The 22,873-nt window shown below is 40.2% G+C and overlaps 1 protein-coding gene across 1 annotated transcript in view; it reads right to left on the minus strand.

Moving 5' to 3' along the window:
* The window catches only part of ctnna2 (catenin (cadherin-associated protein), alpha 2), a 1,141,281-nt gene that overhangs the window by 348,913 nt on the left and 769,495 nt on the right, over window positions 1-22,873 (minus strand). The window contains exon 8 of the mRNA XM_034187601.1: window positions 15,340-15,420. Coding sequence (XP_034043492.1) covers window positions 15,340-15,420 — 81 coding nt within the window. The remainder of the gene's footprint in view (window positions 1-15,339; window positions 15,421-22,873) is intronic.

A 22,873-nucleotide genomic window follows, 5' to 3' on the forward strand; every position in this document is an offset into this window, starting at 1 on the left:
ATATAAAACAATTCACATTAAAATGGAGGAAATGCTTCAGGCGTTTTTGTGGCTATTTACATGCAAGAAGATGCCAGAGAAATAATATTTGTGCCACTCAGAAAAAAGAATTCCTGTTCAATGCACATCAGAAGCTCCAAAAATGTGTACAGATATTCCACCTCAATATCCATGTGTATTTTTCCCTAATTCATTGTTTTTGGTATTGGTACAGACTGCCCTGACTGTGTTAGCAGCCAAAAAAAAAAAAAAAAAAGATGGAACGAGAAGCACGCGGTCCAATTCACTGTGCACACAGATCGGTGAATCCACCTGCTCGTTTGTCAGACCAGAACAATAAAATCCAATTCATCATCAGACTGATCACGGTCTGGTTTAGACTCTAATGAGCTTCGATCGTCTTCATGCAGTTCAAAAATAGAGAGACTTGATGCATTAAATAAATAAAAAGCTACACCACACTAACTACACATGCTAAAACACTCAACCACACACATTAAATCACAGTCCAAACATGGCAAATAACACAACTTTGAAAACTGTCTGCATCTGCTTTTCACTCCACAAAACCACACTGTTCTTTCTCAGCAAGCAAATTACATGGCTTGGGGATCATTTTTTTTATTTGTTAATATCTTTTAAACCAGTGATAAAGAAAAATCTGTGCATTTTTTTTTTTTTACTGGTTTGCTCTCACAGACAGAGACACGCGCAAGAAAAGTCCCATTCACAAAATGCATGCACACACACACCGACCCACGTGGGGTCTGTGTGTTGTCATCAATTCCACGTGGAGTTGGTGAATGTGACTGGTTAGCTTCAGAGTTTTCCACCAATGGTAACACCCTCTCTCCTGCTGCAGTTGAGGGAGTTCTGTTTCATTCCAGCCCTCTCCTGCAGCCATAAGAAAATCTGTCATTTCTGCTGCAGCTGTCTGCAAAATGTGCAGCGAATATGAGAATATTCTCCCCAAACTCTTTTGTAAATTATGAATCATAATTCAAGTTATACTTGGCCTATCAACAAGTGGTGTGGAGGTTTTAGTCTCCACTTTCAATACACATTCAAACAGGCATTCAGAGTAGAGCAGATTGTGTGCTACGTCTGCTTAATTAGATCATTTGACTTTTGACGCGAGGGCACGTCTTTCGACTCCAGAGGATTAAGGTATACAGCATTCACAACAAGCAGCTATGGAGACTGCCAAAAACAAAGTACTCATGAGTACTCTGACAGCATTTACGTAGCTTTGAGGAAAACATCCCAGTGTGTGCTTGAATGGAATGTAGCTGCTAATGTCAGGGACAGAGCCACAGATTAATTCCAAAGTTTACATAAGTGTGCTGTCGTGTTATGAGGAGATGTTTTAAAGTAATAACTGTTCATTTTTAATGCAGTCACAGTAAAGGAGCAGCTGTGAGCAGACTTTGTGTGCATGGCCATTAGTCATGAGCCCAGCCTGTTAAATTCAGTTTCTGATAGATGCTCAGCTTTGTGCATGCTTATACGTGGTGTCATTGATATAACTGTGAAAAAAAAAACATCTGTGTGATCAGACAGCCTAAAAAACAGCAGAGAGGTGCGCATAAATGTTAATACAGCATGCTGCTCGCCACTCCACCCAAAGAAGTCTCAATGCATGGATCGTGTGCACAATCGCCAGGCGGAGACCAATGTCCAGGTCCACTATAAGTGCTCACGCACAGATTTCCCATGATTGCCAGCCGGAGAACAATGTCCAGTTCCACCATAAGTCCTCACGCATGGATCACGCGCAATCGGCAGTCAGAGAACAGTGTCTGATGACAGCTCCATTGTCAGCTCCTCAGGTTCTCTCACAATTATGGTACGTTTTATAGAAAGTCCATTATCTCCTGAAAATAACATATTCTGAATTTTTTCCAATGTAAGAAATGCATCTGCGTGTTCAGGCAGACTGACAAAACAGCATCATTGAGACACTCCACATCCATGTTCACAACAGCGTCCTGCAACACTGACAGCAGTGTCACCAAATGTTAGGTTCCAAAATCTATTAGACTCTGAAAAAGTGAAGAGTTTTGGGGTGAAGTGTGATGTCTCCTCTCTGTACATCTTATGTAAATCCAAGCCAACATTTTTGAATGAAAGCTCAGAAGATTTGTTATCGGACAAAGCAGCATTCCTGTCCCTCTCTTTTGGCCATAGAGACATTTCTGCTTTTTCTAAAATGTATGCCACACACTGAGAAATGCAGAGTAAAACATTTTCCGGAAAGGCACCTGGTAACTCTCAGAGCGACAGGAGTAATTAGCAATAACATACATCAGCGACCACTAATTATTACTGCATGTGCATAGATAGACTTACAACCATGAATACTTTGATGTTTGTTGCTAACTTGGATGTTAAATAATGTGCAACAAGTCCTTTAACAAAGGAAATGAGATCTGTGGACCACCTGCTCTCTCTCTCTCTCTGTCAAATACACAGGACATGGAGTGGTAACAGCTACAACCCCAAATCCAATGAAGTTGGGATGTTGTGTAAAATGTAAATAAAAACAGAATACAATAATTTGCAAATCCTCTTCAACCTATATTCAATTGAATTCACCACAAAGACAAGATATTTAATGTTCAAATTGATAAAAACAGGTGAGTGTCATGATTGGGTATAAAAGGAGCATCCCCAAAAGGCTCAGCTGTTCACAAGCAAATACTGGGTGAGGATCACCACTTTGTGAACAACTGTGTGAAAAAATGGTCCAACAGTTGAAGAACAATGTTTCTCAATGTTCAATTGCAAGGAATTTAAGGATTCCATCATCTACAGTCTGTAATATAATCAGAAGATTTAGAGAATCTGGAGAACTTTCTACACGTAAGCGACAAAGACAAAATCAACATTGAATGCCCGTGACCTTGGATCCCTCAGGTGGCACTGCATTAAAATCCAAGAACATTGTGTAAAGAATCTTATTGCATGGGCTCAGGAACACTTCAGAAAACCTTTGTCAGTTAACACAGTTAATTGCTACATCTACAACTGCAAGTTAAAAATCCCATGCAAAGCAAAAGCCATACATCAACAACATCCAGAAACACAGCCACCTTCTCTGGACCCAAGCTCATTTGAAATGGACAGAAGCAAAGTGGAAAAGTGTGCTGTGGTCTGATGAGTCCATGTTTCAAATTGTTTTTGGAAATCATGGACATTGTGCCCTCTGGACAAAAGAGGAAAAAGACCATCCAGATTGTTACCAGCACAAAGTTCAAAAGCCAGCATCTGTGATGGTATGGGGGTGTGTTTGTGCCCATGGCATGGGCAACTGTCCTCAGTTCCCAAATGCTTATTGAGTGTTGTTAGAAGGAAAGGTGATGTAACACAGTGGAAAACATACCAGTGTCCGAACTTTTTTGAAACATGTTGCAGGCATCCATTTCAAAATGAGCAAATATTTGCACAAAAACGATAAAGTTTATCTGTTTGAACATTAAATATCTTGTCTTTGTGGTGTATTCAATTAAATATAGGTTGAAGAGGATTTGCAAATCATTGTATTCTGTTTCTATTTACATTTTACACAATATCCCAATTTCACTGGAATTTGGGTTTTAATAACAAAAACAAACAAAATAATTAAGGGTGCGATCGTGATACCAGTATCGGGTGTCGGCCAGATACCGTATTCATTTACTTGTATTTGTAATCGTAAAACTTCTCCAATACTACGACACCCAATATTCCTTTACAGCAGCATGATACCAACCGCTCAATGGGGGATTTTCACGCTCACGTGCCGTAATTTCTGGACTATAAGCCATTACTTTTTTTCATTTGTTTTGAACACTGCAGCTTAAACAATGATGCCGCTAATTTATGGATTTTTACAGGCTTTCATGCAATGTACTCATAAGTTGAAATATGTCCATAAATGCCATCCATTGATTGGCTGAATGCTGCAGTCCATCATACAGACAAAATTCACACATGGAGTAAATATAAAGTCTTAGCATTTGTTTCAGTGGAATTCATCATCGCATGATCCTGAAGAAAAATTAACACATAATGCCTCCTAAGTTTAGAAAACAGCATCTGAAAATACTTTAATTCCTTGCCGTGGCTGAAAAAAGTTCCTCTGTGACTTTGGCACTTTGCGCAACACTTGCCCGAATTTCAAATTGACCATAATTGTGCGCATTAATGTATTTGCTTGCCTGTATGTATGGCCCATGATTGCACAAAAAAAAAAAAAAAAAAAAAAACAATCCTATACACAGTGCACTCCAAAAGTACTGGAACACTTTGTATTTCACACAAATTATTTTTTATGCCATTTCAAATACAAGAAACACAAAAAATATATAAATGCAAAAATAATGGGTTGCATAAATAATGTTACAGTGGTATAATACCTGTAAATAACCAGATTTATTGCCAGTTTTCTTCAGACAAGGCAGGGGGTGGATACATGAACATTTCCCAGTCACAGAATATGTCTTGGACTTTATTTACATCCATTTTTAAGTAATATAAACAATATGGCACTCCTTGGTAAATCGGTGTGGTGTAGACAGTTCTCAAAAACTGAATGACTTTGCAAGAAGAAGAACAGTGAGGAAAACTACCAAGATAACCCAGAAGAAGTTATAGGCTTCTGTGGCTGTGAGTGGAGAAATTGTGTGTAGTGCATGTTTTGCATTTGGTATCACCAGTTATACAGCTTCATGATGAAGTGGTATAGAGGAGGATTTTCTTTAAAAGAAGACCTGAAAGTTCAGCTTCAGTTTGTCAGAAGGTACATCTGAGATGCAAGCCTAGATTTGATGCATTTTACTCCACACAGATTTACTCACAGTGCCATACTATTTGTATTTCTTCATAATTGATGCAAATAAAGTCCAATACATATTCAGGGACTTGGAAAAGTTCATGTATCCATCCCCTGACTTGTCTGAAGAAGACTGGCAAAAAAAAATGATTATTTACAGGTATTTTATCAAAACATTCCATTAGGGGCCCTTCACACATAGTGCGAATTTGGTCGCATTGCACATTAAGTGCGCATGAAGCAGGGATCATATGCAAACCGTGTAATTTTTTAGCTGCTTCCAACACCTCATACACCTGTTGCTACAGTTATTTGCGCACAGCAGCAGCTGACAGACAGCGTGGGCACTGTGTGAGTCCATCGAAACCTCTCGCAGCATGTGTCGGCCAAATTCCAGGTGACACACACGAACATCTAACACCACTTGCATATGAAAATAAAATATGTGGCCATTCACATTCTTGGCACGAGAACAGTCTGCAGACAATCATTGCCGTAATAGCAGTGAAATCTGTCTACGTGCCCCACAAGTGTGGCTTTAGTGTGTGCGCTAAAAAGTGAGAGGAGGTGTGGCCGCTCACTGAAACAGTTGTGGAGATCTGTCATTCTGGACATCCTAGCTGTACAGTACTGTGTTTGGACGGACATGGACTAACAACTGACCACTGTGACGTGTGTGTGTCTGTTTGTTGTCATCAAGTGGACATAAATAAAAATATATCACTGTGGCGATGGGCTGCAGTGAGCGAGTGGGTGTGCATGGTGCACACATAGACAGGCTGCCCCCAGGTTTTAAAGGACCGTCAGATCATAACACGCAATAGGCGGTCACATGTGCTCTGTTCCACATAACGCGGTGTCTTGCAGTGCACCCCATCCACAAGACGTGCGTGTCCTGTGCAGGCCGGCAGGACACATGCCAGCAGATGTGGGCATGAATGAGACGAGCCAACTGCTTCTCATTCATGTCATTTCATGACTGTGCGTCAGTGACCATGGGTCATCTACACAGGAACAGATGGATCATATTTGTATTGCCCACTTGATGAGAGAGATTTAACCCTCTGGGGTCCGAGGGCATTTTTTTGGACAGTTCACTCGCCTGGCATAAATGTTTTATTATTGCTGTTAACAGCTCTCCCTGCATCCCACAATCAACTATTATGTCTCTTTTTTCAGGACAACCTGTTCTTTTATAATATGTATGTTTTTGTTGTGTTTTACAAGTGTAACAAAGGTTTACACTCAGTAATAACAAAGATAAAAGTAAAGTGGAAAATAATTTTCCACACACATTTATTCAAAACACACAGCAAACTATAATAAACAACTGTTTTGACACTTTATAAAGGTAATTTGAGGTCTTGTGTGAAAGACTGTACAACAAAAAAGTTCAAACAATAAACACAAATGCACATTTTTAATAATGTATACAAAATGGTCTATGTGTTTATGCTCCAGTCTGAGGAGCAGCCCCTCTCCCTCACCCCATTGATATGGTAAAAAGTGCTTTACCCCAGAGAGCCACAGAGTAATCCAGTAACATTCAAATGCAAACTAGTGGAGCAATCCTGATAGTTACACACTCTTTGTTTGAGCACGTGAGATTGTCATGCGAAGTTCTCCATCTGCTTTCACTTTTGCAATGCTTAATGGTGCAGGGCACATTGGAGGAGTTAGGGGGCTATTCAAGTGGGCTGACTAGTAAGATATTACTCTTGAAAATGATCTTTGGATTATCACATAAGGTAAATCTGCCCTACGATTGGATTTTGGAAAACCATGTGATGGTGAACCAATTCCGATTGGACACTCACATTGCGCACGTCATCACACATCTTCTATGAGGAGTACAAAGATGGCCGACAGTGGATCGAAATCCGCAGAGTTAACTTTTCAGCAAAAAGGGTACATTTCTATCTCATATCATTAAAAAGTTATTTATAATTTAGTAAAGCTTGGTCCCAGCCATCGTATACGACGGCATCGGGCCCAGAGGGTTAATACAATGTGATATTTTTATATTATATATTATTTTTATTTATTTATTTATTTTAATATGTCCACGTGCTTCCTGATATGAGGCCGTTTCTAGCACCTGTCAAAGGACAGCGATGGTAGCTCATTGGTAAAGTTTCTGACTGGCAATCAGAGCTTTTGGAAGGTGCGGGTTCAAATCCGGGTGACATGTATTTTTTTACTTTATTTTCTGCTCGCAAAAGCTGCTGGGAAGAGCTGCTGTGTTCCCACATGCAGTGAACCATCGCAGCATGTATTTTTCTTATTTATTATTTATTGTTTTCTTAACAGCAGCTGCACAATGTGGTTACACATCGTGCAGCTGGTGGCACTGTGTTCCTGCGTGCACCAACTGTCGCACCAGCATCCTGCATGACTGCCCATCTGCTCAATGTTTCGTTGTGCACAGAATTCAAACTGTTTCATGCTGTTTTGCTGTATTCGACCAAACTTCGCACTATATGTGAAGGAGCCCTTACTTATTGCAAACCATCATCTTGGGTTTTAGACTTTTAATCAACTTACATCATGTAAAATTTTGCATTCAGTTAGAGTTGTTTTTTTTGTTTTTGTTTTTTTTTTGCATTTTTTTGTACTTGAAATGGCATGAACAAATTCAAATATGTGAAATACCAAGTGTGCCAATTTTGGAGGTCACTGCACACATACGTGCACATAAAAACAGACTCATACATGAAGAAAAAAAAACTATAAGTGGTATGCCAGGTAGTTAGCTGCAGTGTGCAAATTTACTAGAGGTTTTTGTTCAGAGTTTGTATGGCCTGGGTGGAGCCTGTTTTGGAGCTTAGTGATCTGTAGTGCCTGCCTGAGGGCAAAAGGTCAAAAAAGCAGTGGCCAGGGTGGGAGTTGTCTTTGATTATGTTGTTTGCACTGGTAGGTAGCGGGAGTTAGCAGTGTCTTCCAGTGGGGAGGGAGCAGCTGATCTTTTGCGCTGACTTTATGACTATCTATAGGGATTTTCGGTTGGCAGCTGGACAGCCCGCATCGTACCATGTTGTGAGGGAGTATGTCAGGCTGCAAACTAAAGTCTATGGCAAAGCAGTAGAAGTTGGACAGCAGCTTGACACCCAGGACATATTTCCTGAGGACTCATAGAAAATGTGTGCCTTCCTTACAGTAGCCACAGTGTTTGCAGGAGAGGTTGTCTGATACATTGGTCCGTAGAAATTTGAAACTGTGAGCTATTTCCACACAGTTTCCCTTTATGAAGATGGTCAGGTGATCAGCTCTGCACTTCCTGAAGTCCAATATCAGATATTTTATTTATTTATATATTATAGTGTTATAGTGACTGGATGAATGTATTGCAAATCAAATAATACAACGAGAAAATATAGCTAGTTTAAGAGTCAAATCGACAATAAAGTAAATAAACAAACATGGTGGTAAAGACAATAGAGCATTGTGATGCATGGAGCAGTCCATTGTCATGGACTTTATCAGGTCATGCCATGACGAAATATATAAATATTTGTAGCTTATTTGTACCTTACCCCCAAAAAAGTCTAATTATAAATGCACAGTATGAGAAACCCCAACCCCACCACATTCTCTGTTCAAATTATGCCCTCTTGAAGAATAGTAGCTTGTGTAATGACAGTTTTAAATAAAAAAAACAAAATAACCTTAAAATAAATCAGCACCTTTTTCAAACAAACTCAATAAAAGCAGAACATTAGATGCCTCATAAAGAGACGGATTACTGCACAACTTTTATGTTACACTGCATTAAGTTTCTCATACTTGTACAAATCTATTAAACTGGCAAGTGAGTGGCCATGTAAAAAGGCTTTTACTGAGTTAAAATCATTTTCAGCTGACCTGTTTGAGCGAACAATTGTCATTGTCCAGCATTTCTGATTGTGCTTTTGCTTTATAAAGATCACTGTGGTCAGCATTTATCACTTGCGCACATTGAGTGCGCGCATCTCGCAGTTGCAGGACCAATAAAATAAGTTTTAGTCTCATAACCTGCTAGATGTTCCATCCATTCTGTAAGGTCAGATTTAATTTCATCTTCCTATGTATTTCTTCCCATATTTTGCCCATAAATCCAGCATCCATTACATGTTTGCTTCACGTTCACAAGTACTCACGTGCAGGCGAGCACTGGAAGGCGGAGCACAAGAGGGTCAGTGTGTATCCAAAAGCCAACTGACCAAGAATGGTAATGGTAAACTGCATTACCAAATGGGAGGGTCACCCAAGTAGTCTGTGCAGTGTGCACCCTGCCTCTCAGCCCTTGTGACTGCTGGGAAAGGCTCCAGCGCCACCCCAGCAAGTATAGACAATGAATGAGCTGTCAATAATGAAGCTCCCAACCTACCCAAACATAAATTCAACAATCAGGATGATAATGGCCAAAAATGAGAAAATGTTTGAGCTGTTTAAGACTATGCTGCAAGCATATGCATTATGTTTTTTTTTTACAAATATTTTGCTTATAAGCACTTATACCCCCATCACACATAGTTAGAATCACACAGAGCGCCGTCGGAGTTATGAATCGGCGCATCTGATAAGTGTTGGATTTCAGTTCCAAAACGTTCTGACAGCCATCTGCGGAAGTCAACACAGTTGGTCAAAATTGGCCAGCGGCCCTGAGTGTGACGCACATGTAATAATAATTCATAATTCTCTGGGCACCATCAAGATGGGGCACCTATCCGATGGCAGTCCATGTGTTATCTGAGGACCATCTAACCACAATTTACATATTCCAATGGCAGCAAAATGGGATCCAAAACAATTTGAGGACATATGAGGAAACCTCGAGATGAAACTGGCACGGTATGCCTGCTGGTATGACCTGCAGTGCCACATATAATAATCCCCCCCCCGGAGTGCAAAGCGGCTATCAAAAGCCTCTTTTCCCACTACAAAGCACCAGCACTACTCAGCTCTACTCTACTCGGCTCTACTCGGTTTGGTTCCAAGCGCGAGCTTTTCTACTGCAAATAGTACCTCTTCAACGTGGGTGGGGTCAGCAGAGCAAACTGCAGTGACGTCGTTTTATACGCGACACAAACATAAACAATGGCGAACTCGGTGTGTTTACTGCTGTGAGTTTTTAAGAGAAAGTTGCTGGCGGCGAGAAAAACACGCTTGAGACGTACAGAAGACTTTGGGAATTCATATGAAGATGAAGACGAGAAGATACAAGCTGCTAGAGATGAAGAGGCAAAGCATGACGGTAAGCTAATCGTTAGCTTCCTAAGCTCGTAAATAATTAATAACTGCAGGCTCTCGCTATTAACTATTAAAATTGTGGCTGTCAAAATAAAGCGTTAATTTAGATTAATTACAATACCTATCAGGCCTTCAGGCACACTTTGCTCTATTTTGTTTTGACGTCAGTGACTTGGTCTGTAAATAAAGACGCGTTTCTGAGCAATAAACGTGTTAATGTCCATGCTTTTTTTTTTTCCAAAGTAACTTGCTTTGATAACTTATTGTTAAATCTCAAATGTGGGAGTTTGTGCATTTACTGACGTTCACGTACAAAATGTTGATTCGGTTTTAATGACCGTTAATTAACGTCGTCACTGAACTCGAACAGGCTTAAAACACATTAAAAACGTTTTTCATCCAGATTTTAATGTTCAATGGACAAATTTAAAATATGAAATCTAATAAGTTAATTATTAAAGGAGTCATATTGTGCAGAAAGAATCAGCCTCCAAACTCCCACAATTCTGTTTTTAGAGACATTCTTTATATCCTTTGTCATTGTACACATAAATACAATGAAATTTTCCTGCATTTAACCCATCCAAATTACACTTAGACAGTTCTCCCAATTTAAGATCAATTTACAGCTTGTTTAATACCTCCTTGATATGTAACAAAAATAACCCTGATCCTTTTTACCTGATTATTAAATGCCCCAAACACACAGATCTGTTTTTTTTAATATACCTGCAATTAAATGATTCATTTAGATTAATTAATCACAAACCCTGTAATCACTTACATTATTTTTTAATAACCTGACAGCACTAATTAAAATATGTATGCTGTATGTGTGTGTTTCAGATGGTTTTCTCAGAGTCACCGCTGCTGAGGTTCATGCCACGGAATGGGACACCTTTGTCATCATCATGTTATACACCAGTTATGTTTCACTGTGAATTTTTAATAAAATTTTTTACGATTTGCTAAAATGTCTCCACTTTTGTGTAACATCATTTTGATTTGTAAAAGTTACCAAGGTTTACTGATTTAAAGGCTAACAGTTTGAAAAGCTGTTTAAGCATAATCCAGTAGTAAAATAAGTTTTACATTTAATGGGGTCATAAATGTAAATGTAACAGACAGTAAAACTGGTTGTTCAAAATTCCTTGATGTAATGGTGCCTTCACTGAAGTGACTAAACCTTTTTGTTTATGTTAAATACCATCTGGTAAAATCTCAGTTTAGACATGATTATTCCAGCATCTGTGTAAAGATTCAGCCAGGTGTAGTGTGCAGTGTCTTCTGGAGCGGCAAAAACCCAAATTAAAAATTCTTAGAAATGAACCAAAATGTTTTTTACTGTTGACTCAGAATGAAATGACAAATTATGATACAGTCACATGAGTCAAATTGTTTACTGCAACAAAAAAGAGCAAATACACACACATAAAAAAAGCAACAGAAACTATACAAAAGTTTCATGTGTCTGTAGTCTGGGTTGGGGGCGCAGGTCACATGCCCCGGTCATGCATCGCGTGCACAAGGTCACCCAGCACGCCAAGATAGGCCTGATTAAATGCAGCATCCACCACCGTTGCTTCCTCAAGGATCAGCCGGATGTGTCGATCACACTGAACCCAGTTCAGCTTCAGCCTCAACGTCACTCAAGATGGTGAGATTCTCCTGCTGGAACAGGCTCCCTTTATCTCTTGCCTGGACAATAATGAAGGTAGAAATGGGAAAGAAAGTAAAATAAATAAATAAATAAAACCTTCAGTCTCTGTGTGATCATTCCCCAGAGTTTCAGTTATCTTGGTCACTTTGCATAAAAATTATGTTCTTTCAAAATTATCCTCCAACAAATCAGATCATTTGGAGCATCATTTTGAAAGAACATGACTTTTATGCAAAGTGATCAAGATAACTGAAACTTTTGGAAGGTTTGTGGGATTTATGACAATATTTATGGGTTCTGGATTTTTTTTTTGGGGGGGGGGGGGGTCACCCTGTATATATATATATATATCGTATTTGGGAAAGTTAAGGTGATGTGAGACACGTTATTCTTACCTGTGATGACACGCTGCTGTGTGGTGCTGGACGTTGATACAGATGTTGAAGCTGGTGTTCGAACCCTCCTCGCTTATGGAACTGGATTCTTCAACAAAATCACAAAATGGCGACATGTAAAAAAAAAAACACATCACCATAATGGCACTAAATGAGTCAAATGTACACGTTTGTTGTCTTGCTGACTTGAGGTGTTTTTCTGTCTTAAGTTAATACTTTAAAGCGGAGCACGGAGTTAGCTAGCTCGCTAGTTAGCAGTCAGCTAGCTCACTGTGTCCGTGTACATGAGACAACGATGTTACTTTAACACAAGTTTAGACTCACAATCTTAGTTTGTTAAAGTATGCTTCCCACCACCAATGGGATAAGGAACGTTAAATGGTGCCTTCAAGCAGACTACAGTCACAAAAACACTTACCATCCGTCGCTTCCAACAAAGCTGTGGCCCAGTCGCGGTCATTCTGCCTCTGGGTGCTCGTCAGTCGGTGTCCATAAACAGTGTTCCTGCGGTCAAACCATTTCCAGCCCTTGCGGTCCCACCTACTCCGGTCATTGTGGTCCTTTAATCACTTTTAAGCTTTTTCAGCTGTTCTCTGAGTTGCTGTAATGTCCGGTGAGCCGAGTGCGGCCTCATTTCGGATCGCTTCATCCACCTCTCCGTATTCTCTCCTCTGCCACCAAACATAAATGTCCGCAGCTCATCCACAGACCACGGTGTGGTTTTGTGCAAGTAAAAAAAAAAACTTGCCGTGAAACGAAAGAAAACAACGGTCGCTGTAACGCTGCTGTGACTATTTAAAAATGGTGGGTTTTGATTTTCCTCTCGGACGGCGCACTCATGACTCGTCCAGTGACGATGTTCTCTAACCAATCAGCGGCCGGCAGCCTGTTGACGTCACATTTTAGTATCGGCTCGGCTCGCTTGCAACTGCTCCCGAGCAGGTACTAAAAAAAAGGACCCGGTACCAGAAACTACCCTAATGGAAAAGCAAAAAAACGAGTAGAGTCGAGCCGAGTAGTGCTACTTTTGTGAAGTGGAAAAGCGCCTAAACTGAAAGCTCTGTGCACTGCTGCGTGCATGGCGCCACAAATCTGAACAGGCTGTTATATCCACAATAGACCTTACAGTACAGACATTTGTCCATTCCTTCCCATCGGTGATGTAAATAATGTGAACTATTGTCTTCATCATAACACAGCCAGCTGCGCCTCTCCATGCTGTGCAGTAATGTGTCATTGCGTGAGTCAGGCTCGGAGCTGAACAGATCTCACTTTGTAATAAATGTTCACCTTTATAGGAGATATAACATGGAGCTTGTGCCAGGCCATTACACCATTAATAAACATGCATCTCACCTCCAACAGTGGTCCAGGATGTTTCACAGCACGCACATGGACATGAAGCTGGGACAGCAGCCTGCAGTTAGAATCTTCTCACCCAAAAGAAAAAATTTAATTCCATGTGATAAACCAACCATCGCAGTGTCCAGAGTTGTGTTGTGCTGCTGAAGTGTGCAAACAAGAAAAACGAAAGTTCCCTGGAAAGGCGCTCCGTCTGAGGGACTGCATGGCCCACTGCGAGCAAACTTTGGAGCGAAGCTGTCCACTTGTCCACTTCATTTAAAAGATGGAACACTAAAGACAGCAAACAACTGAAAGGTGTTGTTTCTCATTTGAGTAAAAATTAAAAATCCTAAATCACATTTTTTTTTAATGACTGTAGGAGTTGCTTTTATTATTTCTTTTCTTTCTTTTACTCTCTTGAACTACACTTCCATACAGGTGGTGGCAATAAGGGTTTGTAGAATGCCAAATGTCAATATACGAGGTCTGTTAGAAAAGTATCGGACCTTTTTATTTTTTGCAAAAACCACATGGATTTGAATCACGTGTGATTGCATCAGCCAAGACTGACCTTCGTGCGCATGCATGAGTTTTTTCACGCCTGTCGGTTGCGTCATTCGCCTGTGAGCAGGCTTTGTGTGAGCAGTGGTCCACACAACTGACAGGCGTGAAAAAACTCACGCATGCGCACGAAGGTTCAAGCTTGGCTGATGCAATCACACGTGATTCAAATCCATATGGTTTTTGCAAAAAATAAAAAGGTCCGATACTTTTCTAACAGACCTCGTACTCTAAAGGTGCACTGAGACTAGCTGCATGCACTTGCATGCACGTCGTCGCTGTGTTCCCAGTTGGATGCTGTGCTTTGTTCCACCGCCTGCCATGTGCTCTGTGCTGGATGCTGCATATATAAAATAATTACTTCATAGCAGATTGATCATTTTCTCTGCAATTTGTCTGTTGAAAATGGCTCTAATTGCTTCCTGAATCACAGAGGGTTTGCTTTGAGGGTTTGCGTGAATGGCGCTTATTCAGCGCCGTTCATGCGCACACTGAATAAGCTGGAGAAAGCATTCGGAGCCATCTAAAAAGGTAATTATCTGTCATGTTTACATTGTCATGGCTTGGTAAAACAGTTGCATGTTCTTTCCTTCTTATGTGCAGCTGGAAATGTATGTTTGATAGATTTAAGATCTTATAATTTTTCAGACAAGCTGTGCTCTGATGAGATCCACTGATGCAACCACTTGCTCTGTTCACTTCTTTACTACACTTGATGAGCTGCACGTCATGTTGGCGAGCAAGTCGCATCACGTAGCATGACATTTATGCGTGAAGGATTTTTTGAACATTTCAAAATTCTCTTTGCACAATTACACACACCGGCACCCCTCCCATGTTTAGTCTACACCCATTAAAGACGAGTTTACTCTCCTGCACGACGCAGGTCGTGCAAGTATGTGAATCAGTGTCAGTGCACATTAAGAAATCTGGATGACTCATCACCCAAACAAACAAGCCACTCTGGAAAAAAATGGCAGCTTCACGAGCTGCCCAGATTTATCAGACAGTGAGCAGTGACTCTGACTGAAAAGCAAGAGGGCAAAACTTTGGGATTAAGAAACAGTCTTTAATTTATTTTTCATCATTTGGTGTTAATAACTGAGTCAATACTGCAACCTCTCCAACACCAAAAAGTCCTGGAGTTTCACTGAAGTTTGAGGACTGAAACTACAACCATCCATGTCCCTGACACAGAAAATCCAGAGACCAAGAAAGAATTTTGATCATGGAGAGATAGTGACATGACCTCTCAAGCACCACAAAACCCCAGGACCTATGTGATATCGGAATGATGTGGTTTTGTCCTGTCATTTAATAGATAGCCATGCACTCACCTGTCGGCGCAGATCCCTGGTCTTCTTGGTCATCTTATCAATGGCAGAGTTCAGAGGGTCACCCTTCTCTTTTCTGCCAGTCTGTAAGAAGAAACAGACAGACCATCACTCTAACAGTCACCACGCAAAACACTGAATTGTGTATTACAACACATGCTCAGAAATAAATGTAAATGAAGCAATTTTGTGAAGTTAGAATATTAGTTCAAGATTACAGACATCAAAACAAAATGCTTTCTTTTATAGACTATAATAAAAAAATATTGACGTAAAATGAAAGACGGACAAGATTATTTGCACCAGTTGTTGAGTTTACATGAAATCATAACTGTCACAGGCAGGTTTCTGCAGACAAGTCAATGGATGATGTATGAACATTTCTGACTCACTGAATATGTCTGAAACATAAACTGATCAAGTGGCATGTGTGTGTACTCTATGTGTGTATGATTCACAGTTCAAATTCCACCCTGTTCTTTTTATTTGTTTTTCCATTCAATATTATTGAAGTTACATTAAAAAAGTGGTATGATTCAAAGATCAATGAGTATTTTTGTTTTACATACATACTTTTGCACAAAGGACGAAAACCAATCAAATGTAAGTGAATACTTTTTATACCTTGAACACCTTTTATTTTTTTAATAAATAATTTAAAATCAGTAACAAATAGGCCTTTCTATGTAGTCATTATGGATTTATATACCACAATGCACCTTGCATTACACATTCAGTTGGTGCACCGTCACAATATAACAGTGACCAAGGGAATAAATGAAGTGTCATCTTCGCCACAGGTCTGGAATTACTTCAGTGAATGTCCAAATTGGTTTTAAAGTTCCCTGCTTCTTTAGCCTGACCCCCACCTACTCAGAAACATATTGAAAGCCTTGTTTATAGTACTGAAATTTTCAGACCTGAATAAAATTACTCGTGTTGCAATTATTATTATTATTATTATTATTATTATTATTATTATTGTAAGCCTGCTTGATAGTCATTGGGTAACCACCATGCCCGTTTTCCTTTGGTAGATGTGTGGTGATGGTGGAGCACATTTTACGTCCTCTCTGTTTGGTGCTTTGCTCCACCAAAATGATTGCACTCTGATTACTACTATTAAAAGAGTTGATGACTGACTGTAGTATGTGCTTGGAGACAAATGACTCATTCTGAATGTTTAACATCCATATGAAAGAAAACCCATGCTATATGAGCCTTGCCAAGGGCAAGACAGTAATATATTACAAAGAAATGGATGAATGTCTTTTTTATGATTAAAGGCTCTCTTCATTGAGCAGGGTTGAATTCAGTGACCTTGCACGCATGGCAGTCTCCTACAAGCCATATAGCAGCACACCAAAATACATGTTACACTTGAAAAGTGCCAAATCCAAACTGTGCAAAAATACATATTTACTTGCCCTTGCTTTGGGATTTAAAAGCAACTATGCTTGCTACCATGGATGAGAAAAAAGTAGCTTTGGTTCAATTTATCAACAGCCCCCCCTCCCCGCCAAAAAAACAGCAACAAAAGACTATGAACATATTTAAATATAAGGGATTTTTTTTCCCCCTCAGAGATGCACATTGTGCCCCCTGACAAGAAAATTCAGTAAACCAAGATTCTGTAGCCCTGTCATAAGACTGGTTTTAACTCCTCAACTGACAAGCGGTATAGTCATCATCATCTTGTCTGTCCTCTTGTCAGTGTCTGTCTGTCCATTTGATTATGTAAATGCCATTATCCCTTAAATAAACCAATAGATATTCATCATCTCAATGATGAATAATGTGATGCAAATTACAACAGACAAGAGGTCAACAGAAGATTGGTCACGTTGACCTACTTTTTTCTGGGGGAAATACTCAAACGGTCAGTGTTAAAATATCTGAGAAATTAATTTTGTTACCAGTGGTGCATCTTAGGACAGACCAGAAGCATGTTCAAGATGGGTGACCATCACCATTGCTTTCTGGGGGAAAAAAAAAAAAAAAAAATCAGTTTTCACAATGTTTTTCTCACCTCTTCTGTGTCTGACTTGAGATGTCATCTGTTTTTCCCGTGTTCTTCTTGTGAAAGACTTGTGCAAGAAACAGGAAGTGTTCTGTGACAATGTGGTGAGCTTGGTACAAGCCCCAGTCACACGGTGAAGGAGTTACTATCGGTTTGTGTTCATTTTTGTCTGATAGAAGTCCTTTTCCATCGAGCAAAATGAGTTCCTTGTTGGATGATGTCCACAAAGTTTGTCAGAAAGTGTTTTGTGTGCGCATGTGTGTGTTCAAAACTTTCAGGGGAGTTCAGAGAGAGAGTTCCCTGCAGTAGGATGTTTTTGCCACTTTAAGTGCAAGACAGTGGGACACACTGAACACTTGCAGCACAAGGAGAAAACTGCATTCACATGTTGACACCGACAGACTGGATGTTCCACTGCTTTCAGTGAGATGCTGACTGGAAAATTATGGACATTTTATCATAATGAGCAGGAATCACAGACAGCAACAAACATTATTTAACTGCAGAGTCACCTGGATTTAAACAGGTAGGAAATTTTGAAACTTCGATAAGTGCCTGAGTTTTCTGATTTAATATAAATACTGTGCAAAATGTTTCAGCAAAGAAATGTTTTGTCCACATGGTTAATATTAAAAACTGAATATTAACTGAATATTAAAAATGTCACATAACTTTTTTCTGCCATGATTTCAAGTTCATCTGGTTCAAGGAAAGAACTTTGCAACAAAATAAAATAAAACAAAACTGATTTCTCAGCCAGTCAACCCATGCAACCAAACTTATCACAACAAAACCAAAACAAAGTGAGCAGAACAGCAAAACACAGACATCTTAAAATAATCAATAAACTCAAATTCCTCATCACAACCACACCAATAACAGCACACATTGCCTAATCCAAAAAAAATAAAATAAGAATACAAAATCAATAACTTAATTGTCCATACTTTGACCAACAGCTACAGTTGTGCTCAAACATTTACATACCCTGGCAGAATTTTTGCTTTTTTTGGCTATTTTTAAGAGAATATGAATGACAACGGAAAAACTTTTTTCACTCATAGTTAGTGGTTGGGTGAAGCCATTTATTGTCAAACAACTGTGTTGCCTCTTTTTAAATCAAAATGACAAGAGAACTACCCAAATGACCCTGATCCAAAGTTTACATACCCCTGTTCTTAATACTGTGTGTTGCCCCCTTTAACATCAATGACAGCTTGGAGTCCTTTGTAGTAGATGTGGACGAGGCTCTCTGATGGTGAAGCTGCCACTGAATATGTTTTGGACTTTATTTACATCAATTACAAAGAAATACAAACAATATAGCACTCTATGGTAAATCTGCATGGAGTAGACAGTTCTCAAAAACTGAGTGACTGTGCAAGAAGTAGAAGAGTGAGGAAAGCCACAAGATACCCAGACAACCCAGAAGAAGTTACAGGCTTACGTGGCTGTGATTGGAGAAATTATGCACAGTGCAAGCTTTGCATTTTGTATCACCAGTTATCCATCTTCATGATGAAGTGGTATAGAGGAGGATTTCTTAAAAAGACCTGAAAGTTTAGCTACAAATTGCCAGAAGGTACATCTGAGATGGAAGCCTGGATTTGATCTGTTTTGGTGAAAGAAAATCCTTCTCTGCTCTACTCCACTATGAAGCTAAGATTAGTGATACAAAATGCAAAGCTTGCACTGTGCACAATTTCTCCAGTCACAGCCACATAAACCCATAACTTCTCCTGGTTTGTCTGGGTGTCTTGGTGGCTTTCCTCACTCTTCTCCTTCTTGCACAGTCACTCAGTTTTTGAGAACTGTCTACTCCATGCAGATTTACCATAAAGTGCCATAATGTTTGTATTTCTTTGTAATTAATGTAAATAAAGTCCGAGACATATTCAGTGGCAGCTTTACCATCAGAGAGCCTTGTCCAAAACTACCACAGAAGACTCCAAGCTGTCACTGATGTTAAAGGGGGCAATACACAGTATTAAGAACAGGGGTATGTAAACTTTGGATCAGGGTCATTTGGGTAGTTCTCTGGTCATTTTGATTTAAAAAGAGGAAACATAGTTGTTTGACAATAAATGGCTTCACCCAACCACTAACCGTGAGTCAAAAAAAAGTTCTTGTATTGTCATTCATATTCTCTTAAAAATGGCCACAAAAAAAACAAAAAACAAAACAAAACAAACTAAAACAAATTCTGCCAGGGTATGTAAACTTTTGAGCACAAATGTATATAGTCCTTCAAACATAAATTGAATTTTCAGAGAATTTAGACAATTTTCACATATTCAGAAAACATCAGTTCCTTATATTGGCATTTAAACTGATTGACATTTGGACTTCGCCCGAGTTCCTTCACCAGATTAGTCCATATTTTAGGGCCACGAGTAGAAACACAAAAGCCTTTCCTGGTCGTCCGAGTTCCAGCAATTTTACAATGATGCACACCCTGTAAATTACATTTTCCCTCTCTCTCCTTGAAAAATTCTTGAATTCTGAGGGGCAGTTGCTTATTTTTTACTTTATACATTATTATTTATTTGTGAGGGAATCTGACATTTTATTGAAATAGGTGCTCTGACAAAGGTGAGTTTGTGCAAATACCCATCCCCCCTTCAGGTAGAATTTTGCAGAGTGCTCAGGGCTCTCATACATGCCAATATGGTAGTATTGACAGCAATGCATGTGGGAATGAAGTCTACTCTTTCACAAATCATGTTGTACTTGACATTAGTCAAGGGATTTTAAGTGCTAAGGCACACGGTATTTACTTCTGCACTGCTGCACAATGCTGTTATCTTGACCAATATTCAGACACAGTTGAGTTGCTGTTGTACATCACTGCTGGGAGCACTAGTAGTACACACAGTGGAAAATTCAAATGTAGCCGAGTAGTAACATTGAACCTCACAAGTAAGATCTCAACCATGAAAACACCAAACAGAATTGCCAAATTAATATCTTCAGTTTCACAAGTTTCACAATACACTTTATGGTGCAATGGGACCTGGAGTAGTAAAATTTAGCCCACTCGCCTACCTCCAGTAGCCCTGCACCACCCCTGGGGGACCTGTTGTGTTACAAGGATGCAGGCACACAGGGAACCCCCACTATGTCCCAACAAAGGGACATAGCTACTGGAAAACCCTCCCAGGCATGCTTGACAAATACTACCCCAGACACAGCCCTGGCCCATTACGTTCCATTTGGTCTTACATGCCCCAGAAAGGATCCTGAGCTGCTGTCTTTCCCAGCTGCCAGTGTGGCTTTCCCCACAGTCAGCAGAGCTTTCCCTGCAGTCACTGGAACTTTCCCGCAAGTCAGTCAATAGACAAAATAATAAGTTTCACAATACACCTTACAGTGCAATGGGACCTGGAGTAGTAAAATGTAGCTCACCCACCTACCTCCAGTAGCCCTGCACCACCCCTGGGGGACCTGTTGTGTTACAAGGATAAAGGCAGACAAGGAACCCACACTAAGTCAACAAAGGGACATAGCTATTGGAAAACCCTCCCAGGCAAGCTAGACAAATACTACCACCAGATGTGTGGTGGGGGTAGTATCCCACCAACAATACAGTCAACTGCACAAGGCTGAACATGGACCCAGTAAAAGCAGCACCAATTGCAATTCCATCTGCTCAAAATGATGTTAATCAGTGAAATCACTTGGTGGAATGGGTGATTGCAAAGAAAACCTGGACCCTCTTGGCCCTTTCTGGAATCAGTTTGACACCTCTGCCTTAAACCAAGGGTTTCAAGCTTCCAATCCACTACTAAAACCACACAGAATACCTTGTCTTTTACTAGAGAGCTCATCCTTGTGTGGTGCCTCACAGAATGTAAGACATCGCAACCCAGACAATGAACAACCTGATCAATTTCACAGTGATTCCTCCTTTTGTAGTCAAGGTGTTAATGATGCGTGCCAATGGTAGCCAACACATGGTTAACTCTGAGCCTCTGTATGCTGTATGCCTGATCATATCAACACTACATTACCTCTAAGTAGCTGTTTACTGTAATAGTGAAGCTTCAAACCTTAACCTCTTGTATGCCTGTTTTGAGACTCTGGCTTAAAAATGACATGTATGAGAATATCTCAGAAACTACAAGATTTATTTGTATTATCTTGGTATCATAATAAAGGCGACACCTATGAGAGTACTGCAGAGGTGTAAGAATCAGTATATATGTTTCTGGGTCAGAATAAATGAAGATGGCATATGCACACACACACACACACACACACACACACACGCACGCACATACACAAGAAAATTTCATTTGCGATTAAAAAAATACATCTTTACAGTGAATTGTCCTTTGGAATAATGCAATTGCAACCCACAGCTTCTAGAAAATCATACTGCAACTGCTGACCACTACCTGCACACTAAAGCTGATGCCAAAAACTGATGTAGAGAAGTTCTGGAGAGGTATGTATTGAGTAATACGAGGTCTATTAGATAATAAACCGACCCTTTTATTTATTTATTTATTTATTTATTTAAATATATGGATTTGAATGACGTGCGATTACACCAATCATGCTTGAACCCTCGTGCGCATGCGTGAGTTTTTTCACGCGTGTCGGTGACGTCATTTCCCTGCGGGCAGGCCTTGAGTGAGATGTGGTCCCGCCCTCTCGGCTGAATTCCTTTGTTTCACACACTGCTCGAGACAGCGCGCGTTGCTTTATCAAAATTTTTTCTGGACCTGTGAGGACTATCTGAGTGGACACTATTCGAGAAATTAAGCTGGTTTTCGGTGAAAAGTTTAACGGCTGATGAGAGATTATGGGCTGTTTCTGTTGGTGTAAGGACTTCCCACAGAGCGGGACATCGTGCAGCACTTCCAGGCGCCGTAGTCGGCCTGTTTCGACCTGAAAACATCCTAATTTAAGGCTTAATTCACCCAGGACGTCGTGAGAGAACAGAGCAAATTCAGAAGAGGCCGGCATGAGGACTTTATGCGGACATTCCACTGTTTAAGGACATTTTTTAATGAAAGACGTGCGCGCAAATTCACCAAGTCCTTTCCGTGACGACTCGGCAAATCTGTGTGCACTGCCACAGGAAAAATACCTCCGTGTTGAAAACCATTTGTAAAATTCAGGCGGCTTTTGATGGCTTTCAACAAGTGAGTAACTGGGCATGTTCCAACTTGCCCGTTAAGGTTTCCAACGGAGGTGTTTCTCCTGTCGCGACCCCCCGCGGTCGGGTCCGGCCCGACATGCAACTCTGCCCGCACGTTCTTTCATTACCAAATGTCCGTTAACAATGGAATGTCCGAATAAACTCCTCATGCCGACTTCTTCTGAAAGTTCTCTGTTCTCTGACGACTTACTGGGTCAACAGAGCCTGAAATGTGGAAGTTTTCAACTTGAAATGGCGAGACGCTGCCGCCTCGAAGCGCAGATCGCCGTCAGGCGCCATGGGCCGTCCTTACAGCGACACTACCAGACTAAAATCTCTCATCAGCCGTTAAAATTTTTACCGAAAACCAG

This window comes from Thalassophryne amazonica, chromosome 15 (assembly GCF_902500255.1).
Source record: "Thalassophryne amazonica chromosome 15, fThaAma1.1, whole genome shotgun sequence".
NCBI classification, from domain to species: Eukaryota; Metazoa; Chordata; class Actinopteri; order Batrachoidiformes; family Batrachoididae; genus Thalassophryne; species Thalassophryne amazonica.